This window comes from Lolium perenne, chromosome 3 (assembly GCF_019359855.2).
Source record: "Lolium perenne isolate Kyuss_39 chromosome 3, Kyuss_2.0, whole genome shotgun sequence".
Lineage (NCBI taxonomy): Eukaryota > Viridiplantae > Streptophyta > Magnoliopsida > Poales > Poaceae > Lolium > Lolium perenne.
Genome location: NC_067246.2, coordinates 278,800,082 through 278,816,323, shown reverse-complemented (window position 1 = coordinate 278,816,323; position 16,242 = coordinate 278,800,082). Strand labels below are relative to the sequence as shown.

At 42.7% G+C, this 16,242-nt stretch overlaps 2 protein-coding genes across 2 annotated transcripts; one reads left to right on the top strand and one right to left on the bottom strand.

The window, feature by feature from the left end:
* The first annotated feature begins 2,650 nt into the window (after positions 1-2,650).
* On the top strand, positions 2,651-6,522 carry LOC127344392 (cell division control protein 6 homolog). Its single transcript, XM_051370657.2, has 17 exons — positions 2,651-2,912; positions 3,014-3,113; positions 3,193-3,416; positions 3,503-3,577; positions 3,675-3,781; positions 3,869-3,975; positions 4,078-4,137; positions 4,271-4,344; positions 4,441-4,491; positions 4,631-4,680; positions 4,839-4,899; positions 5,326-5,415; positions 5,515-5,580; positions 5,676-5,771; positions 5,851-5,940; positions 6,027-6,140; positions 6,246-6,522. Exons 1-16 carry the CDS (start codon positions 2,736-2,738, stop codon positions 6,069-6,071), a joined length of 1,473 nt encoding a protein of 490 aa, XP_051226617.1. The 5' UTR covers positions 2,651-2,735; the 3' UTR covers positions 6,072-6,140; positions 6,246-6,522.
* Positions 6,523-11,851: 5,329 nt separating this feature from the next.
* On the bottom strand, positions 11,852-12,367 carry LOC127340012 (uncharacterized). Its single transcript, XM_071827562.1, has one exon. It carries the CDS (start codon positions 12,365-12,367, stop codon positions 11,852-11,854), a length of 516 nt encoding a protein of 171 aa, XP_071683663.1.
* Positions 12,368-16,242: the final 3,875 nt, after the last annotated feature.

Genomic DNA, 16,242 nt, shown 5'->3' with positions numbered 1-16,242 from the left:
TCTTTACTTTTGAAGCAGTCTTATTTTGTTTAAAACAGGTAAGCACGGATGTTTGGGACCACGAGATTGCTTCCGTAAAAAAATGGTCTAGTATGCCCCCCTCTAGAAAACTATACAAATGTAATAAGTTGATTCTATAGGATAAGAATAGAGAAAAAACCGATTTGGTTTTCTCACGCGGTACCATATTTTCCTTTTGTGAATACAATTACAAAAAGAAAAAGTAAGGTACGAAATCCGTCAACTAGGAATGGGGATGTTCGGTCACCAACAATCGAAGTTTGTAATTTGGTCTATTTTAAATTCAATTTTGTAGAAATGAAGACCGAAATATACTTGCTAGTTTTACTAATCATCATATTCAGGTACGCAAGAATCTAGGTCTGCGTTCGGCCATGATGATATAACAATGTGGTGATGTTGTCAACACAAAACTTGGACATTATAGTTAGTAAAAGTTGCTGCATTCCAACTGTATTTTAGACATCTTTTTGATGCATGCATTATTTTCAATTGGTAGGAATAAACATTCAACAATATAAAAAAACCCACGCTATAGAAGATTGATCGATATTCAACACAATACCACAATTTACACATATCATATAGTTGTGGAGATTGAAGGAGTCTATGGTAAAGTTCGGTCTATTCATCACATTCTTCTTCAAGAGCTCACATAATTTTCTTCTTCAAGATATACTTATCACTTGATCTTCATCATATTCTTCTATTTGCAACCTTGAAGCCAACATATGGTTCAAGCATTGCCTATGGATAACTTCTACATATATGACTCAATGTGAACATTAGTTTATAGGGATTGTCATTAATTACCAAAACCATACATGGGAACTCGATGCACTTTCAGTCTTGAGATTGATGAAGTCACCGCATGCGCCTCACTATCGATAAGAACGGTTGCCTTAGGATGCTTGATTATGTTATTTTTTTCTTTCTTTACTTTTGAAGCAGTTTTATTTTATTTAAAACAGGTAAGCACAGATGTTTGGGACCATGCTGCTTGCACAAAAAATGATCCGGTACAGTCTCCCCTCTAGAAAACTATATACATAACAATAAGTTAATTTTTATAGGATAAGAAGAGAGAAAAAGCCGATCCAGATTTCTCACGCGGTGCCAAATTTTCCTTTTGTGAATACAATTACAAAAGATAAAGAAACCTACCAAAACCATCAACTAGGGATGGGCGGGCCTGACCTTTTTTTTTGCAACCACCAAAAAATGGATGCAGGTAACCAATCATGCTCCAAAATGATGGCGAGGAGGCTCTCTCTTCTAGTGGGTTGAACATACGGATAGGTTTTTAAGTTGGCCGTTTATTGTCCGTCGGTGGACAATTTTTTTAAAAAGTAGTTTACAAGATGCTTGATTAGGTTTTTTTCCTTATTACTTTTGAAGTAGTTTTCTTTTGCTAAAAATAGGTCAACACGAATGCATGAGACCACGAGATTGCTTTCGTAAAAAAATGGTCTAGTATGCCCCTCTAGAAAATTATACAAATGTAATAAGTTGATTTCTATAGGATAAGAATAGAGAAAAAACCGATTCGGTTTTCTGACGCGGTACCATATTTTCCTTTTGTGAATACAATTACAAAAAGAAAAAGTAAGGTACGAAATCCGTCAACTAGGAATGGGGATGTTCGGTCACCAACAATCGGAGTTTGTATTTTGGTCTATTTCAAATTCGGTTTTGTAGAAATGAAGACCGAAATATACTTGCTAATTTTACCAATCATCATATTTAGGTACGTAAGCGGTCATGATGATATAACAATGTGGTGATGTTGTCAACACAAAACTTGGACATTACACTTAGTAAAAGTTGCTGCATTCCAACTGTATTTTAGACATCTTTTTGATGCATGCATTATTTTCAATTGGTAGGAATAAACATTCAACAATATAAAAAAACCCACGCTATAGAAGTTTGATTGATATTCAACACAATACCACAGTTTACACATGTCATATAGTTATGGAGATGGAAGGAGTCTCAGGTAAAGTTAGGTCTATTCGGTTAGTGGAAACTAATGATCGAATTGTCGAACCAAATTTGGTTTGTAAATTTTGCTGCCTAAATTTTTGTTGATCTTTTTGGTTTTGGTCTTTTTTGGATTCGGTTTTCAGTCATCGATTTTACTACCCACCCCTAACATCAACACACCGAAGTCCAAAACCTCTTGGCGCCCTCAAACACCCCTACATCCCGCCACGGTATTTTCTTCACACCCCCTCGCTCCCTCAACCACGCCCAATTACTCTCCGATTCCCTCTCAAATGTCAGCCATCTCCAAATTCCCAGCATGAAAGCAAACCGTTCAACACGGACTAAACCGACTTTTCTTACACCGCTAACCAATTTAAAGGGCCACCACATTTTTGCAAGTTATTATTGGGTATTTGCAAATGAAAGGCAAATTTGTGGGTGCCCCATGTATTTATCTTTTTTTTTTTTAAATTATACTCATGCTGCGCCAAGCTTTCCTTTTCTGTACAATTACAAAAAGAAGAAAAAACAACCTACCAACCAAGCCCTCAGCGCACGTTCTTATGCTGCCGTTCCCGCGCGAAGTCCAAAACCGCTTGGCGCGCTTACGCGCCCCCTCCATCCCGCCGCGCCCTTTTCTTCCCACCCCTTCTTCAACCCCACCCAATTCCCTCCCAAATCTCACTCTTCTCCCAATCCTCCCGCCAATTCCCAACTCTCTCCCGATGCCGACGCTCCGCAGCGCCACGCTGAGCCCGGCGCCGGCGGCCACCCCCTCCCCGACGGCCGCCACCACCCCGCGCAGCGCCAAGCGCCGGCAGACCCCTCGCCGCGCAGCCGATTCGGCCGATTCGGCGCAGTTCACCGCCCCGCACACGTCCCCGCTCGCCGGCGCCGGACCCGTAAGTTCCCCTGCCCTCCATCCCACCCGGATCTGCGTAACCGCCGCTCAATTACCAACCGCATCTCACCCCAATGCACACCAACTGCTCGACCATCGCAGATGGGCGCCCCGAAGATGCTCTCGGCGTCGCCCAAATCCTCCCGGAAGCGTCTCTACGGCGACCTCGTCGCGGCGGAGAAGCCCAGGTGGAACCCGCGAGGCAAGTCTCTAAGATCTCTCACTTCGCTCACCCACCAGCCGCGTTGCCTTGTTTGGGTCTGATCCACCTTGTCCTGCAGACCCGGCGCAGATGCAGGCAGTCAAGGAGGCGTTGCACGTGGCCACGGTCCCCTCGTGCGGCGTAGTCTGCCGGGACGACGAGCAAAGGCGCGTGCTCGAGTTCTGCAAGGCCTGCATCGAGCAGGAGAGGGCGGGGAGCCTCTACGTGTGCGGGTGCCCCGGCACCGGGAAGACGCTGTCGATTAACAAGGTCAAGGAGAGAGTGTCGCGCTGGGCTGACGAGGTATATTAGGAATTTGCAGTTTTCCACCAAATTTCTTGATCCAGATAGGATACGTTCTCAAAGTTTGTGGCATTAATGTTGTTCAGATGGGACTGGAGACACCTGATGAGTTGTCGATCAATTGCACCAACCTAGGAAGCACATCTGACATTTTTAGTAAGGTACACATATGGTTACCAAATTATGGGCACGATCGACTACTTATTGATCCCTAAACTGATCGGCCATGTCGTTGTACTAATAGAGGTTTCAATGCAGATACTAGCGAAATTCCAGGTTCGGAAGAAGGCAAGTGGAAAATTGTCACCACTTCAGCAACTGCAGAGCATGTTTTCCCACAAAGAGTCTGCTCCAAGAAGGATGCTGTAAGAACTATCTGTACCCGCTCATACGACGCAGTTTTTCTTGCCATTTTGTTCCTGCTATCTGATCTGTGTGTCACTGGTTGCCAGGTTGGTTGTTGTGGATGAGATGGACTATCTGATAACAAGAGACCGGGCTGTGCTACATGACCTTTTCATGCTTACCACTCACCAATTCTCGAGATGCATACTAATAGGTTAGGTTTTAACAGGATATCGTACCTTTGCTCCATAAAAAGTATATTGTTTTATTCAGGATTCAGCATGTTTTGCTTACTAATAGCTGGCTGTGTTTTCAGGAATTGCAAATGCCATAGACTTAGCAGACCGGTTTCTTCCAAAGCTTGAATCCTTAAATTGTGAGCACTTTTACCATATCTGTTTAGTGAAAATCCAATGCCTCCTTTAATTTACTAGCTAAAGTGTTTGTTGTTATATTTGCTGACATGCATGAAACTAATCTGTCATTGGCATTATGGCACTAATTTACAGGCAAGCCACTTGTTATAACCTTCCGTGCTTATTCCAAGGATCAAATTTCCAACATAATTAATCATAGGTTAAAGGTAATTTGTTTGCCACATGACCAATGCAGACATGTTGCACATTATTTAACTTAAACTGTTCACTGGATGTAACTTTGTATGGTGTTACTAATGCAGGCTCTTGATTATGATGTTTTTGAACCACTGGCCATTGAATTTTGTGCTAGGGTAAGTCCAATTATCCATAAACAGGCAGTATTTTTCTGTGAGCGAGTATACATTTTTGTGTAGGGAAATCCTAGGATGTAGCTAATGAGAATATGTTATACGCTAAGCTGTTAACTTTATTGCTTTATTCTTCTACCAGAAAGTAGCAGCAGCCTCTGGAGACATGAGAAAAGCTCTTGGTGTCTGCAGGTAATTTCCTTCTCTTGCACAATCATATTACTTTGGAATCTGCCACGTCCATTATTAGAGCTGATAAAACATAAAACATATCCTTTATTTAAACAATTCTGGATATGGTTGCGCTTCTGTACACCTTAAAATGATGATTCTCATATTATCTATTCCAGGAGTGCTGTGGAGGTATTTGAATCAAGACTACAAGATTCTTCCAAACAAGGATTTGGAGTTGTAAGTTCGTTACTACCTCAGCTTATTCTTTTTTTTTTGTGAAGACTGTTTAAATGTAAATTAGGTTGTCTACACATCCAGACCAAACCAGACCTTGGCATGCACATCCTTCTAACTTGTGCCTTTAGTTCATCTGCTGGGCCACATTCTACATTTCTACTGTGTTGAAGTGAATGTGGTCTGGCTATCTATGGAACAACATCAATGATTAGGATTGAAAGTTGAACCTCTTTTCCTCTTGTAAATCTCTTGAAAGAAGTGTACTAAATAATCTGGCTAGCAGTGAACTACATGCTTTTGCTGTATGCCTGTATCTGATGCAATTGCTATTGCCAATGAGTTTAATGTTCTGTTGAGATGATTATCGCTTCCTAATTCTCAACTTCACTGGTGATAAACCCATTTTCTTCATTGTCCTTCTTACAGGTGACATTTGACCATATGGATACTGCATTGTCAAAGGTATTCAAGCCAGTGGTAGTAAATAGCATACTGTGTCTTCCCCAACACCAACAGGTAATGATTGATTTATCATGCCATCTTCCAGTTAAAGTAGCTTTTGCTACAATTTGTTCCTGAAATATCATAATCACTCATGCCATGTTGGTTGGCCAGATGGTACTGTGTGCATTGGCAAATACCTTTCAGCATTGCAAGAAAAAGGCTACTACTCTAGGAGAGGTAATATTTGCTAAGTGATATTCTGAAAGAATACACTTGATCACACCATTCTGTACATTTATGAAGTTCTAACCTTGATATATATCTTGTTACAGCTCAACAAATCATACATAGAAATTTGCAGATCAAGCCAAGTCCCAGCAGTTGGGATGCTTGAATTTTCTAACATGTGCATGATTTTGAGCGATCAGGTATGCAAACACCCATGTCTCCATATGCATCAACAGTACTCCAAAATATTTTTGAGTGTTTATGGAGTTTGCATTTCAGGGATACTTGAAGCTAGGGCAATCCAAGGAAGATAAACTCAGGAGAGTAACTCTTCAGATTGACATTTCAGATATCACATTTGCGTTTAAGGTGCGGGCAGAATTTCTTACTCCTGCAAGTATACCCATATGTCTGTTTTGTTTCTGCTGTACTAATTGATTCCTTTCATGATGCAGGATAGCCGATTCTTTCAGAAGTGCCTCGAGCAACCAAAGTTTTAGTTAGAACACCGTGCTTCCTCTATAGGTGCATAAGTTATCTCTGTATCCAAGAATCCCCAAAAAGCTCAGGTGCATTTTAAAACTGTGCCATTCCTCCTGCATTCAGCTAACTGCTGTCTTCTGCTCCTGCTTCTATAGATTTCTTACAGCTATGTGTTTATTTTCTTGAATCAGGTGCTTTCAGTCCATTGTACCAACACATGGTAATTTTTCAGTCAGTCCTCGCTGCTGTTACCAGGATTGTTGATTTATGAAGAAACTCTTTTTCTTGCTGCCGAAAGTGTACATGCACTGAGTTCTGTACTTCTCATACAGTTTTCCAAAAGATAGTTGGTTTTACTTGGATTTTTCATTTTTCTTTCTTTTATAGCAATTGATCAAGTAGTCACCCATTGTTGTACCCACAATTTATGTTAGTAAGAGCACTAATATAGAATTGGAACATTTTTCATTTGAGTTGGCAAAGCAATTGTACACCAGTGTGACAATTTTAGTCAAGTGGTCCTTTCCCTTTGGGCCGGTCAATGGAAATATAATTTTCTGAGGAATCAGGACCTCTATTGTCCACTCATTAAAATGCTTGCTATTCTTCCTGTTATTCTTCAAGTTGAAAAAACATATATGGAAAGATTTGTAAGGTGTTCAAGTTTCAACTCTGGGTAATCAGAAGAGTGCCCTTAGCTGTTGGCACTATTTCTCATTGGTGTTTGGCTGGTTCCTTCTGCATGTGTTGGCTCATTTGTATCTATGGTTTGGATGAAGATCATAAAAAGTTAGTCCTTTGTGTTAACGGTGGTAGCGGTTTAAGGGTTAAGGCATGCTAATTGGAATAAAAGTGTCATGGTTGTTCCACCGACTTATCTTTCTGACCATATGGTGAGGAAGTAGTGGTTCGAAGAGACAGATTCAAGACATTAGAACAACTCTAGCAGACCTGTTTTTACAGACTTTGCATCAGCGTTCAAAGTCAACTGTTCTGCACTGGATCTATATATTTCAGTTTTCTGCATTTTTTCATTTATTCCGTCTACAAGTTCTATTTGACATACGGATATCAAAATAAAATATAGAATCATTCATCACCCAAAATAGACAAAACTTTCATCACAAATGTTCTTCACAATAACATACACAATAAAGAAATCTCTGATATTGGCACTATTCAATAGCATAAATAACAAACAAGATCAAGAAAATTCATCAAAGTTCCCCCATGAGCATCACCCATCACCACCAGAGGACCCAACACTCCTTGTAGCCAAGATATCATCAAGCCTACGCTCTCCTCAAGGGGAACAAGGCTGTTGCCTCCCCATCCATCTTGGATCCATTATCATGAACCTGTTTTCCTCAATTCTATTGCACCTCATCCCCTTGTTAGTCTCTTGCCTCAACCTCGTCTGCTCGAGCACAAGCCTACACCTCTGCAATTCCGAAAAGCCTCCATTGCCGTCCATATGGTCCTTGTACTCTTGCTTCTTCAACCTCTCCTTCATTGCCCCTAAAGCCTTCAAGCGTGCCGTCCCCTTATCTTCGTGTTTCTTCTTGAAGCTCCATCCTAGCTCGGAGAGCCCGGCAAGCTTCATCTTCACTATCTCATTAATCTTCTCTACATGGTAGTCGCTCAGCTTCTGCCGTGGGTTTTCTCTAACATTAGTCATTGGGGATGGCTGATGATGATGAAAAGTGTGAGGCGGGGTACACAGAGTATCTAGGAACTGAGATGTGCACGGAGATGTGCCTAGCTTCAGGACCTCTCGTTGAGGTAAGACTCTACGGGTACTAGGAAAAGGTCTATAGCTCCACGTGTACCGTCGGCACAACAAATATTTAGCGTGCCGGTGGTACCCTGTTACCACCGGCGTATTTGTACTTTTGTGTGCCGGCGGTAAATAGCGGATACGTCAAAGCTTCCGCCTGCACATGCCGCCGACGCACCAATATAGTGGTACGCCAGCGGTAGCAGTATACCACCACCGTAGCACCATATTGGTGCGCCGGCGGTATGTGTAGGCAATTCACCCCCCGCAGCGTGGGTCGTCTTGCCTTTTTAGTTTTGAAAAACTTCCAATTTTAAAATTCTTTGAGATGTAGCTATGTTACCTAATCTAGTCAGGAAATAAACAAACATGAATTTGGACATATTTTGCAAAATGACGCAATGTTTTGGTAAAATGGCTCTAGATTTTGCATACGACATCGGATGAAAAAGTTTTTTATATAAATTTATTTTTAGGAAAAGTTACATCCGAATTCAACGCCCACGGTCATTACCCATTTGTTACAATCCTCACATTTAATAAGGAAAATAGAGTTTTTGGAGGTATTAGATTTCGATGAAAAAAAATCGAACCTCACCCTAATTTGAAGACCATACCTCTTCTCCCTCTATCCGTTCTCATTTTCCCTCCTCCTCTTTACCTTCTCCACCTTATCCCTCCTCCTCCACCTTGTTTCCCTCCTCCACTTCTCCTTCCTCTTCCTTCTTTTCCCATCTTCCTCTTCTCTCTTCTCACTTTCCCCTCCTCCTCTTCCTCCTTTTCCCCACCTACAGGTTCTTATCCGACCGTCCTCCTCTAGCTCCTCCTGCTCCATTAAACGGCCTCCACCTGCTCTGGTAGACACAAAGAGGAGTCCGACCTCTGCAGCCTACGACCCTGGCGACTAGCAGCGGCGTGCTCCAGGGGTGGCAGGATTGAGGCGGCATGCTCCAGCATGCGGCGGCGTGCTCCAAGGGCAGCAAGCTCGTCTAGATCTTACGGGCCGTGGATGCAATTGCATTTTTATTTTCTTTTCAGGGTTCTTGTTGTAAAATTGCACACATGTCCATGAGACATTTTTTGTTTTCTGAAAAAGAATACCGCAGACGCACCATAGGGGTACGCCGGAAATATATGAAGTTACCGCCAGCTTACTAGTGTGGTGCGCCGAAGGTAGGTTGTTACCGCCGACGTGTTACCACCGGCACGCGCTGGTGCCCTGTCGGTAAGCTTTTTTGGTCCGCCGGTGGTAGGCCTTTTCCTAGTAGTGTACTCCCGTTGTGCGTGAGTATGTGTGTGTGTGTTGTGACCTATTTCATCCTGCTCAAGAGAGCTCGTGGCTATGCTTTATATAAGGTAGCACAACCATGTTACAGCTTAATGCTTCGGGGATACAATAGAAATGACGATGTAGTGGCGTCGCGAGTAATGTCCGTATTAACCAAGAAGTAACACTTGCGATGGTCGCTAGCTTAAGTGGCGACCCAAATAGCCTCGGTGTCGATCTAAGACTCAGTTGTTCGAGTGATATTTAGAGAGTGGGCTCCGGGTCTAAGTAGTAGAGTCGAACCGCCCTTGGCCCGTCCTAGGCTAGCCAAATCTTTCATTGATTTGGTCCAGCATGGCATGTTGAGCCTTCAATCCTCTTTGAGCCTATCATTAGGCAACATCATCATCATTAGCCCTGAGTCCGTTAAAATTTTGTTGGTTGGCATGCTGATCGTAACTCCCTCATCAACTCATAAGTCATCGCCAGGTACAACAACACATTTAGGGATTCTCAAGGTTTGAGATATTTTTGAGTACACCATGTGACTCTCTTTTGGAGCAATACTCTCAAAGTAGCCTTCGGTTGGGTATATGGAAAATGTTTTATATGTGCTTGACTTCTCGAAGAATGCTACTAAACTTGAGACATTCCTAATGGATAAATCTGACTTGGGATGACTTTGACATCGTGTGGTTGTTTCTAAATCTTTACTTACTTGTTCTAGCTTGCTATATTGCTTATCTTGTATGCTAGTTGTATCTTGACATATAGATTGTTCATTTGGTTGGATAATATCTATAGAACCTATATTCTTGTTTATCCCTAACTTGATAAACAAAAAGATTAAAATTGTAGTTGCCTATATTCAACACCTTCTAGTCGACCTCTTCATTCATTTCACTCTCCTTGGCCCTCTTCCTCCTCTTCGCCTACTACTTCTCTAGAGCCCAGAGTAGGATTCCTAGCTCCTCCTTATCCCCTTCTTCATCATCTCAATCTTCTGCTCTCACTGCCTTCGCACCATCACCATTTTAAGGATCTTAAAGAGTCACACTCCTAGGCCGCTTTGGTGGAAGATGATCATTCGTCGGCTCCCATTTGGGTTGAACTTTGATAAACTCCAAACAATGAAGAAGTTGAAATTCTTCACTTCAACTTTCGTCATTTCCGAGAGCCTCTCCTGGGTGTAGGCATGTTGTTAACATAAAAGAGTAGAATTAACACAATTGTTGATATTTTTAAAAGCAAAGAAACATAGCATAAAATTATTCACAAAAATCTGATTTGGATGCTTCACTTGGTTATATACACTGCACTTGCTTAACATGTGCAACCATCAACAACAATGGAAGAAGGTTCTAGGCTAACAACAACAACAACAACAAAGCCTTTATTCCGAAACAAATTGGGGTAGGCTAGAGGTGAAACCCATAAGATCTCGTAACCAACTCATGGCTCTGGCACATGGATAGCAAGCTTCCACGCGGCTCTGTCCATGGCTAGTTCTTTGGCGATACTTCAGTCCTTCAGATCTCTCTTTACAGACTCCTCCCATGTCAAGTTTGGTTTATCGATCCCGTCCTCTCTTGACATTATCGGCATGCTTTAGCTGTCCACTATGCACTGGAGGTTCTGGAGGCCTGTGCTGAATATGCCCAAACCATCTTAGACGATGCTGGACAAGCTTCTCTGCAATTGGTGCTACCCCAAATCTATCTCGTATATCATCATTCCGGACTCGGTCCATCCTCGTGTGGCCACACATCCATCTGAACATGCGCATCTCCACCACACCTAACTGTTGAACATGTCGCCTTTTAGTCGGCCAACACTCAGCGCCATACAACATTGCGGGTCGAACCGCCGACCTATAGAACTTGCCTTTTAGCTTTTGTGGCACTCTCTTATCGCAAAGAGTGCCAGAAGCTTGACGCCACTTCATCCATCCGGCTTTGATCCGGTGGTTCACGTCTTCATCAATATCCCCATCCTTGTGCAGGATTAACCCCAAGTATCGAAAGGTGTCCGTCTGAGGCACCACCTGCCCATCCAGGCTAACCTCCTCCTCCTCCTCTTCCTCCTCCTCCTCCTCCTCCTCCTCCTCCTCGTGCCTAGTAGTACTAAAACCGCACATCATGTACTCAGCTTTAGTTCTACTAAGTCTAAAACCTTTCGATTCCAAGGTTTGTCTCCATAGTTCTAACTTCCTATTGACCCCCGTTCGACTATCATCGATTAGGACCACATCATCCGCAAAGAGCATACGTACACCATGAGATATCTCCTTGTATATCCCTTGTGTAGATAAGGGCTCAAAGCTGACCCCTGGTGTAGTCCTATTTTAATCGGGAAGTCATCGGTATCGCCATCTCTTGTCCGAACACTTGTCACAACATTATCGTACATGTCCTTGATGAGGGTAATGTACTTTGTTGGGACTTTGTGTTTCTCCAAGGCCCACCACATGACGTGTCGCGGTATCTTATCGTAGGCCTTCTCCAAGTCAATGAACACCATATGCATATCATTCTTTTGCTCCTTGTATCTCTCCATGAGTTGTCGTACCAAGAATATGGCTTCTATGGTCGACCTCCCAGGCATGAAACCAAACTGATTTTTGGTCACGCTTGTCAATCGTCTTAAACGGTGCTTAATGACTCTCTCCCATAGCTTCATTGTATGGCTCATAAGCTTAATTTCACGGTAGTTAGTACAACTCTGAACATCCCCTTTGTTCTTGAAGATTGGTACTAATATACTACATCTCCATTCTTCTGGCATCTTGTTTGCCCGAAAAATGGAGTGAAGAGCTTAGTTAGCCATACTATCGCTATGTCTGCAAGGCCTCTCCACACCTCAATGGGGATACAATCAGGGCCCATTGCCTTGCCTCCCTTCATCCTTCTCAATGCCTCCTTGACCTCAGACTCCTGGATTCGCCGCACAAAACGCCTACTGGTATCATCAAAGGAGTTGTCCAGTTCAATGGTAGAGCTCTCAGTCTCCCCATTAAATAGCCCGTTGAAGTACTCCCGCCATCTATGTTTAATCTCATTGTCCTTCACGAGGAGCGGGTCAGCTCCGTCCTTGATGCATTTGACTTGGTCAACATCTCTCGTCTTCCTCTCTCGGATCTTGGCCATCGTATAGATGTACTTTTCGCCTTCCTTCATGCCTAACCGCTGGTAAAGGTCCTCATATGCCTGACCCCTTGCTTCACTCACAGCTCGCTTTGCGGCCTTCTTTGCCATCTTGTACTTCTCCATGTTGTCTGCACTCCTATCCAGGTACAGGCGTCTGAAACAATCTTTCTTCTCTTTAATAGCCTTCTGGACATCAGTGTTCCACCACCAGGTATCCCTAACTTCGCTTCTACTTCCCCTGGACACTCATAAGTCCTCTGAGGCCACCTTACAAATACAGGTCGCCATCTTCATCCACATATTGTCTGCATCACCTCCTTCCTCCCAAGGGCCCTCCTTAATGACCCTCTCCTTGAACGTCTGAGCTACCTCCCCCTTGAGCTTCCACCACTTCGTTCTAGCGACTTTGCAAGCTTATCCCGCTGGACATAAAGTCGAAAGCGGAATTCAGCCACCACAAGCTTATGCTGATGGACAACACTCTCTCCAGGTATCACCTTACAATCTAGGCACGCACTCCTATCTTCTCTCCTTGATAGATGAAGTCAATCTGGCTACTGTGGTGGCCACTACTAAAAGTCACTAGATGTGATTCTCTCTTTTTAAAGAGGGTGTTAGCTACGATCATGTCGTACGCTAAAGCAAAGCTTAGGACATCTTCCCCTTCTTAATTCCTGATGCCATAGCCAAAGTCCCCATGCGTCCCTTCAAAACCTATGTTAGATGTACGCACGTGGCCATTAAGGTCTCCTCCTATGAAGAGCTTTTCGCCACTGGGTACACCCCTAACCATGTCCTCTAGGCCTTCCCGGAACTCCCTCTTTGTGTTCTCATTGTGGCCTATTTGTGGGGTTCTAGGCTGGTTGGAACAATTACTTTGGGTAGGAAAGATATTTTGATCAAATCAGTTGCCCAAGCGGTTCCAACATTTCTATGCCTTTCTTCAAGATTCCGGGGGCTTATGCGACCATATTAATTTCTTACTTCAACAATTCTGGTGTGTAAGTAAGGATGGAAAGAGAAGGACGAGCTGGGTCTCGTGGGATCATATGACGCAACCAAAGTTTGCAGGAGGGGCTAGGTTTTAGGGATATTGAACTATTCAGCCTCGCACTTTAGCACGACATGCTTGGCAGTATCTTCAGGTACCCGAGTCTCTAAGCGCCAGGGTTTTGAAGGCAGCGTATTTTTGAGGTTGTGACATTCTGACGGGTGGAGTGAGATTGCACCTGTCTCAATTCCGGAGGTCCATCCTAGAAGAAATGGATGCTATGAAAATTGGCCTAATTTGTCATATTGGGGACAGGCATACTGTACGTAGCTGCATGGACACAAAATTGGATACCAAAAAGCGAGATAATGATGCTGATCTCTCCTAGGAAGGTAGGTGCACTAACCATAGTGAGCGATTATATAAACCACCATGCAGCTGAGCGAAATGTTGTGAAGCTAGAAGGTTTTTTTTTTTTGCATATGGATACTTATTTTATCAGGAACATACTATTGTGTCATAGAGTTCAAAGTGACTTCTGTCATCAGATCATGTTACATACCGTTGGCAACGACAAAACGAGTTCACTAGGACTGGTCGGAGAAGAGACCTACCTCGTCGAATAATGAAGAGAAGGCTAGAAAACTGCACTACCATCAAAGAAGACTCTTGGCGCCACTCTTTGATCGAGTGTAATCTGGCACAGTGTTCTCTCTCTCTCTCTCTCTCTCCCTCCCTCCCTCCCTCCCTCCCTCTCGACGGAGCATATGACATATGTGCTACAAATATCAGGAAGGCTAGGGCCAAATGAAAGTGGAGAAACTTGGGAATACAGGTAGATTTCGCAAAAACCGGGGTTTGTGGTAATGCAAAACTGTGTTGGAGCTAATTCTAGATATCGGATGCCGATCAGACGATGTGAACTACAACAAATTTTGCCCTCCGGATCAGGCAACTGGCACCCAGCACACACAGAAAAAACATGAATCCGATCGATTCTTGTACCTGGCCTCTCTTGTTTATCCTTGCTTCCTCCACTTGAAACCATTTCTTCTCTCGAGAGTGGACACACCACACAAGAGCGGTCGGTTAGTTTCAATTCCATTTCTAACTTAATCTCTTAATGTTAACTCTCCTTTCTATCTAGAATACCTCAATCTTAAATCTTTTGGTTCACTTGAATTAATGTACTCAAATTTAATCTAAAAATAATTGATACTCGGTTTACTTGTGCACAAATGAACATGAAAGGACTAGAGAACATCTTCAAACCAATTGGATTGGGTAGCACATCATGCATGTAAATAATTTGATGGCCAACACAAATGGTTTAAGGATGAACCAACAAATCTATGGTTCTGATTTGCTATTGATGACTTTGCCATATCAGCACATAGGCCAATATCTTGGCTTGGCCTCCGTGGGCTATGAATCAAGTGAATCTAGACCGGTAACTAGGTCGGTACGCGGTAGTATGAAATGAGCGAATGTGGGACATCGAATAAAATTAATTGAGCAAAGTCTCCCTTTCTTGCGAGGCTTCTTCCACTACTAACTCTATTAGTAAAAGGTTGTCGCAAGCTTTTTTAAATTTGGATATATCTAGATACTTTTTACTTTATAGATAAATTCGAATTGAGATAAATCTTGGACATCTTTTTATAAATAGAGGGAGTAGAAGAGGGAAACCTTTTATAATAATCATTATTTTCAGTGTCCACATTTTGAGTCTTTGATCCTTTTGTCCCACCAAACCCGTATTAGTAGTGGCAAATCCAACCGAATTTGATAGGGTGGGATAAGCCTAAGTTGGGATGAGCCTTCTTATTTTTTGTTCTTTTTTTTTTCCATATCTCACATGCGGACTGAGCCAAATCTTAGGGTGCGATGCGTCCGCTACTATGTACAGTTCAACTTTCAATTGTGCCACAACCTGAGAAGACCAAGCCTAGTTGATGGCCTATGTGCGGACATCGCATGCTTCGACCAGGAATCTAAGATTTAACGGTGGACGGCCTGCATGTTTTGTAAGGAAACATATGTTATTTAGATTTTATCCCATGCAGTGCTTTTGCCCCGGACATCGTGAAAAATTAGATGCAAAAGGTGAAGCTTGAGATGATTATTTAGCCGTAGTATTTCAAGATCAACAGACCCCTATTCCATTTTTCATTGCAAATGAACACCGTCACTTTCCTGTACCTTTTATGAGGCAACTTTTCAATCCATCAGGGATTTTCGTTGTCCATTTCCGTTCCATCATTTTTTGTTGGTGATATGTTCCAAGTTTCCAACCCTGATAAATGGGTGGAAGCAACCACCACTCAAGAACAATATTTAACTTTGTACAATATTGTGCGTCATAAAGTTGATATCTTAGCGAAGGTGATGGAAACATCTTCACCGACTATGACGTTCGGGTGCGATATGTTTGGACCCCGGTTGGCATCATGGAATGAAGTGCTACAACGTTTAGTTTCAGTCCAGACGAATTTCGCTAGGGACTTACCAAGTATGGTATATTTTGGTATGGTCCATATATAAAGCGTTAATCGAACCCATTCATCTGAAAGATGAGGATACCATTGAAAATAAAGATTTTTGCATGGTACTTTCGTCGTGGTGTTATTCTTACTAAGATAACTATAGCGGGACTTTTATTTTTTAGCTTTTTTTAGATGTGTGCATCCGTACAGGTATTAGGGTATTTTATTATATATTATTACAGATGCTAGGTGTAATTAATATAAACACCATCCTAATATATTTCTTTCATCAAAAATGAAGTCGGATGTTTTTTTACTCAGAAAGTGCAAAGGTAGGAACCCTTTAGCTGCGGGCCTGCGCGCACGCTGCTTACGCTTACTAGGCTTTTTTGTGTGCCTTTGCATGGACATATAGAAGAAAGGCTTTGCTACTTTGACTGTGTTCTACGAATGGGCTTATGCGTGGTCAATGGGCTTTTGTGAGCACCTTCTCTGAAGCCTAAAGGATGGACCCTGTCTGA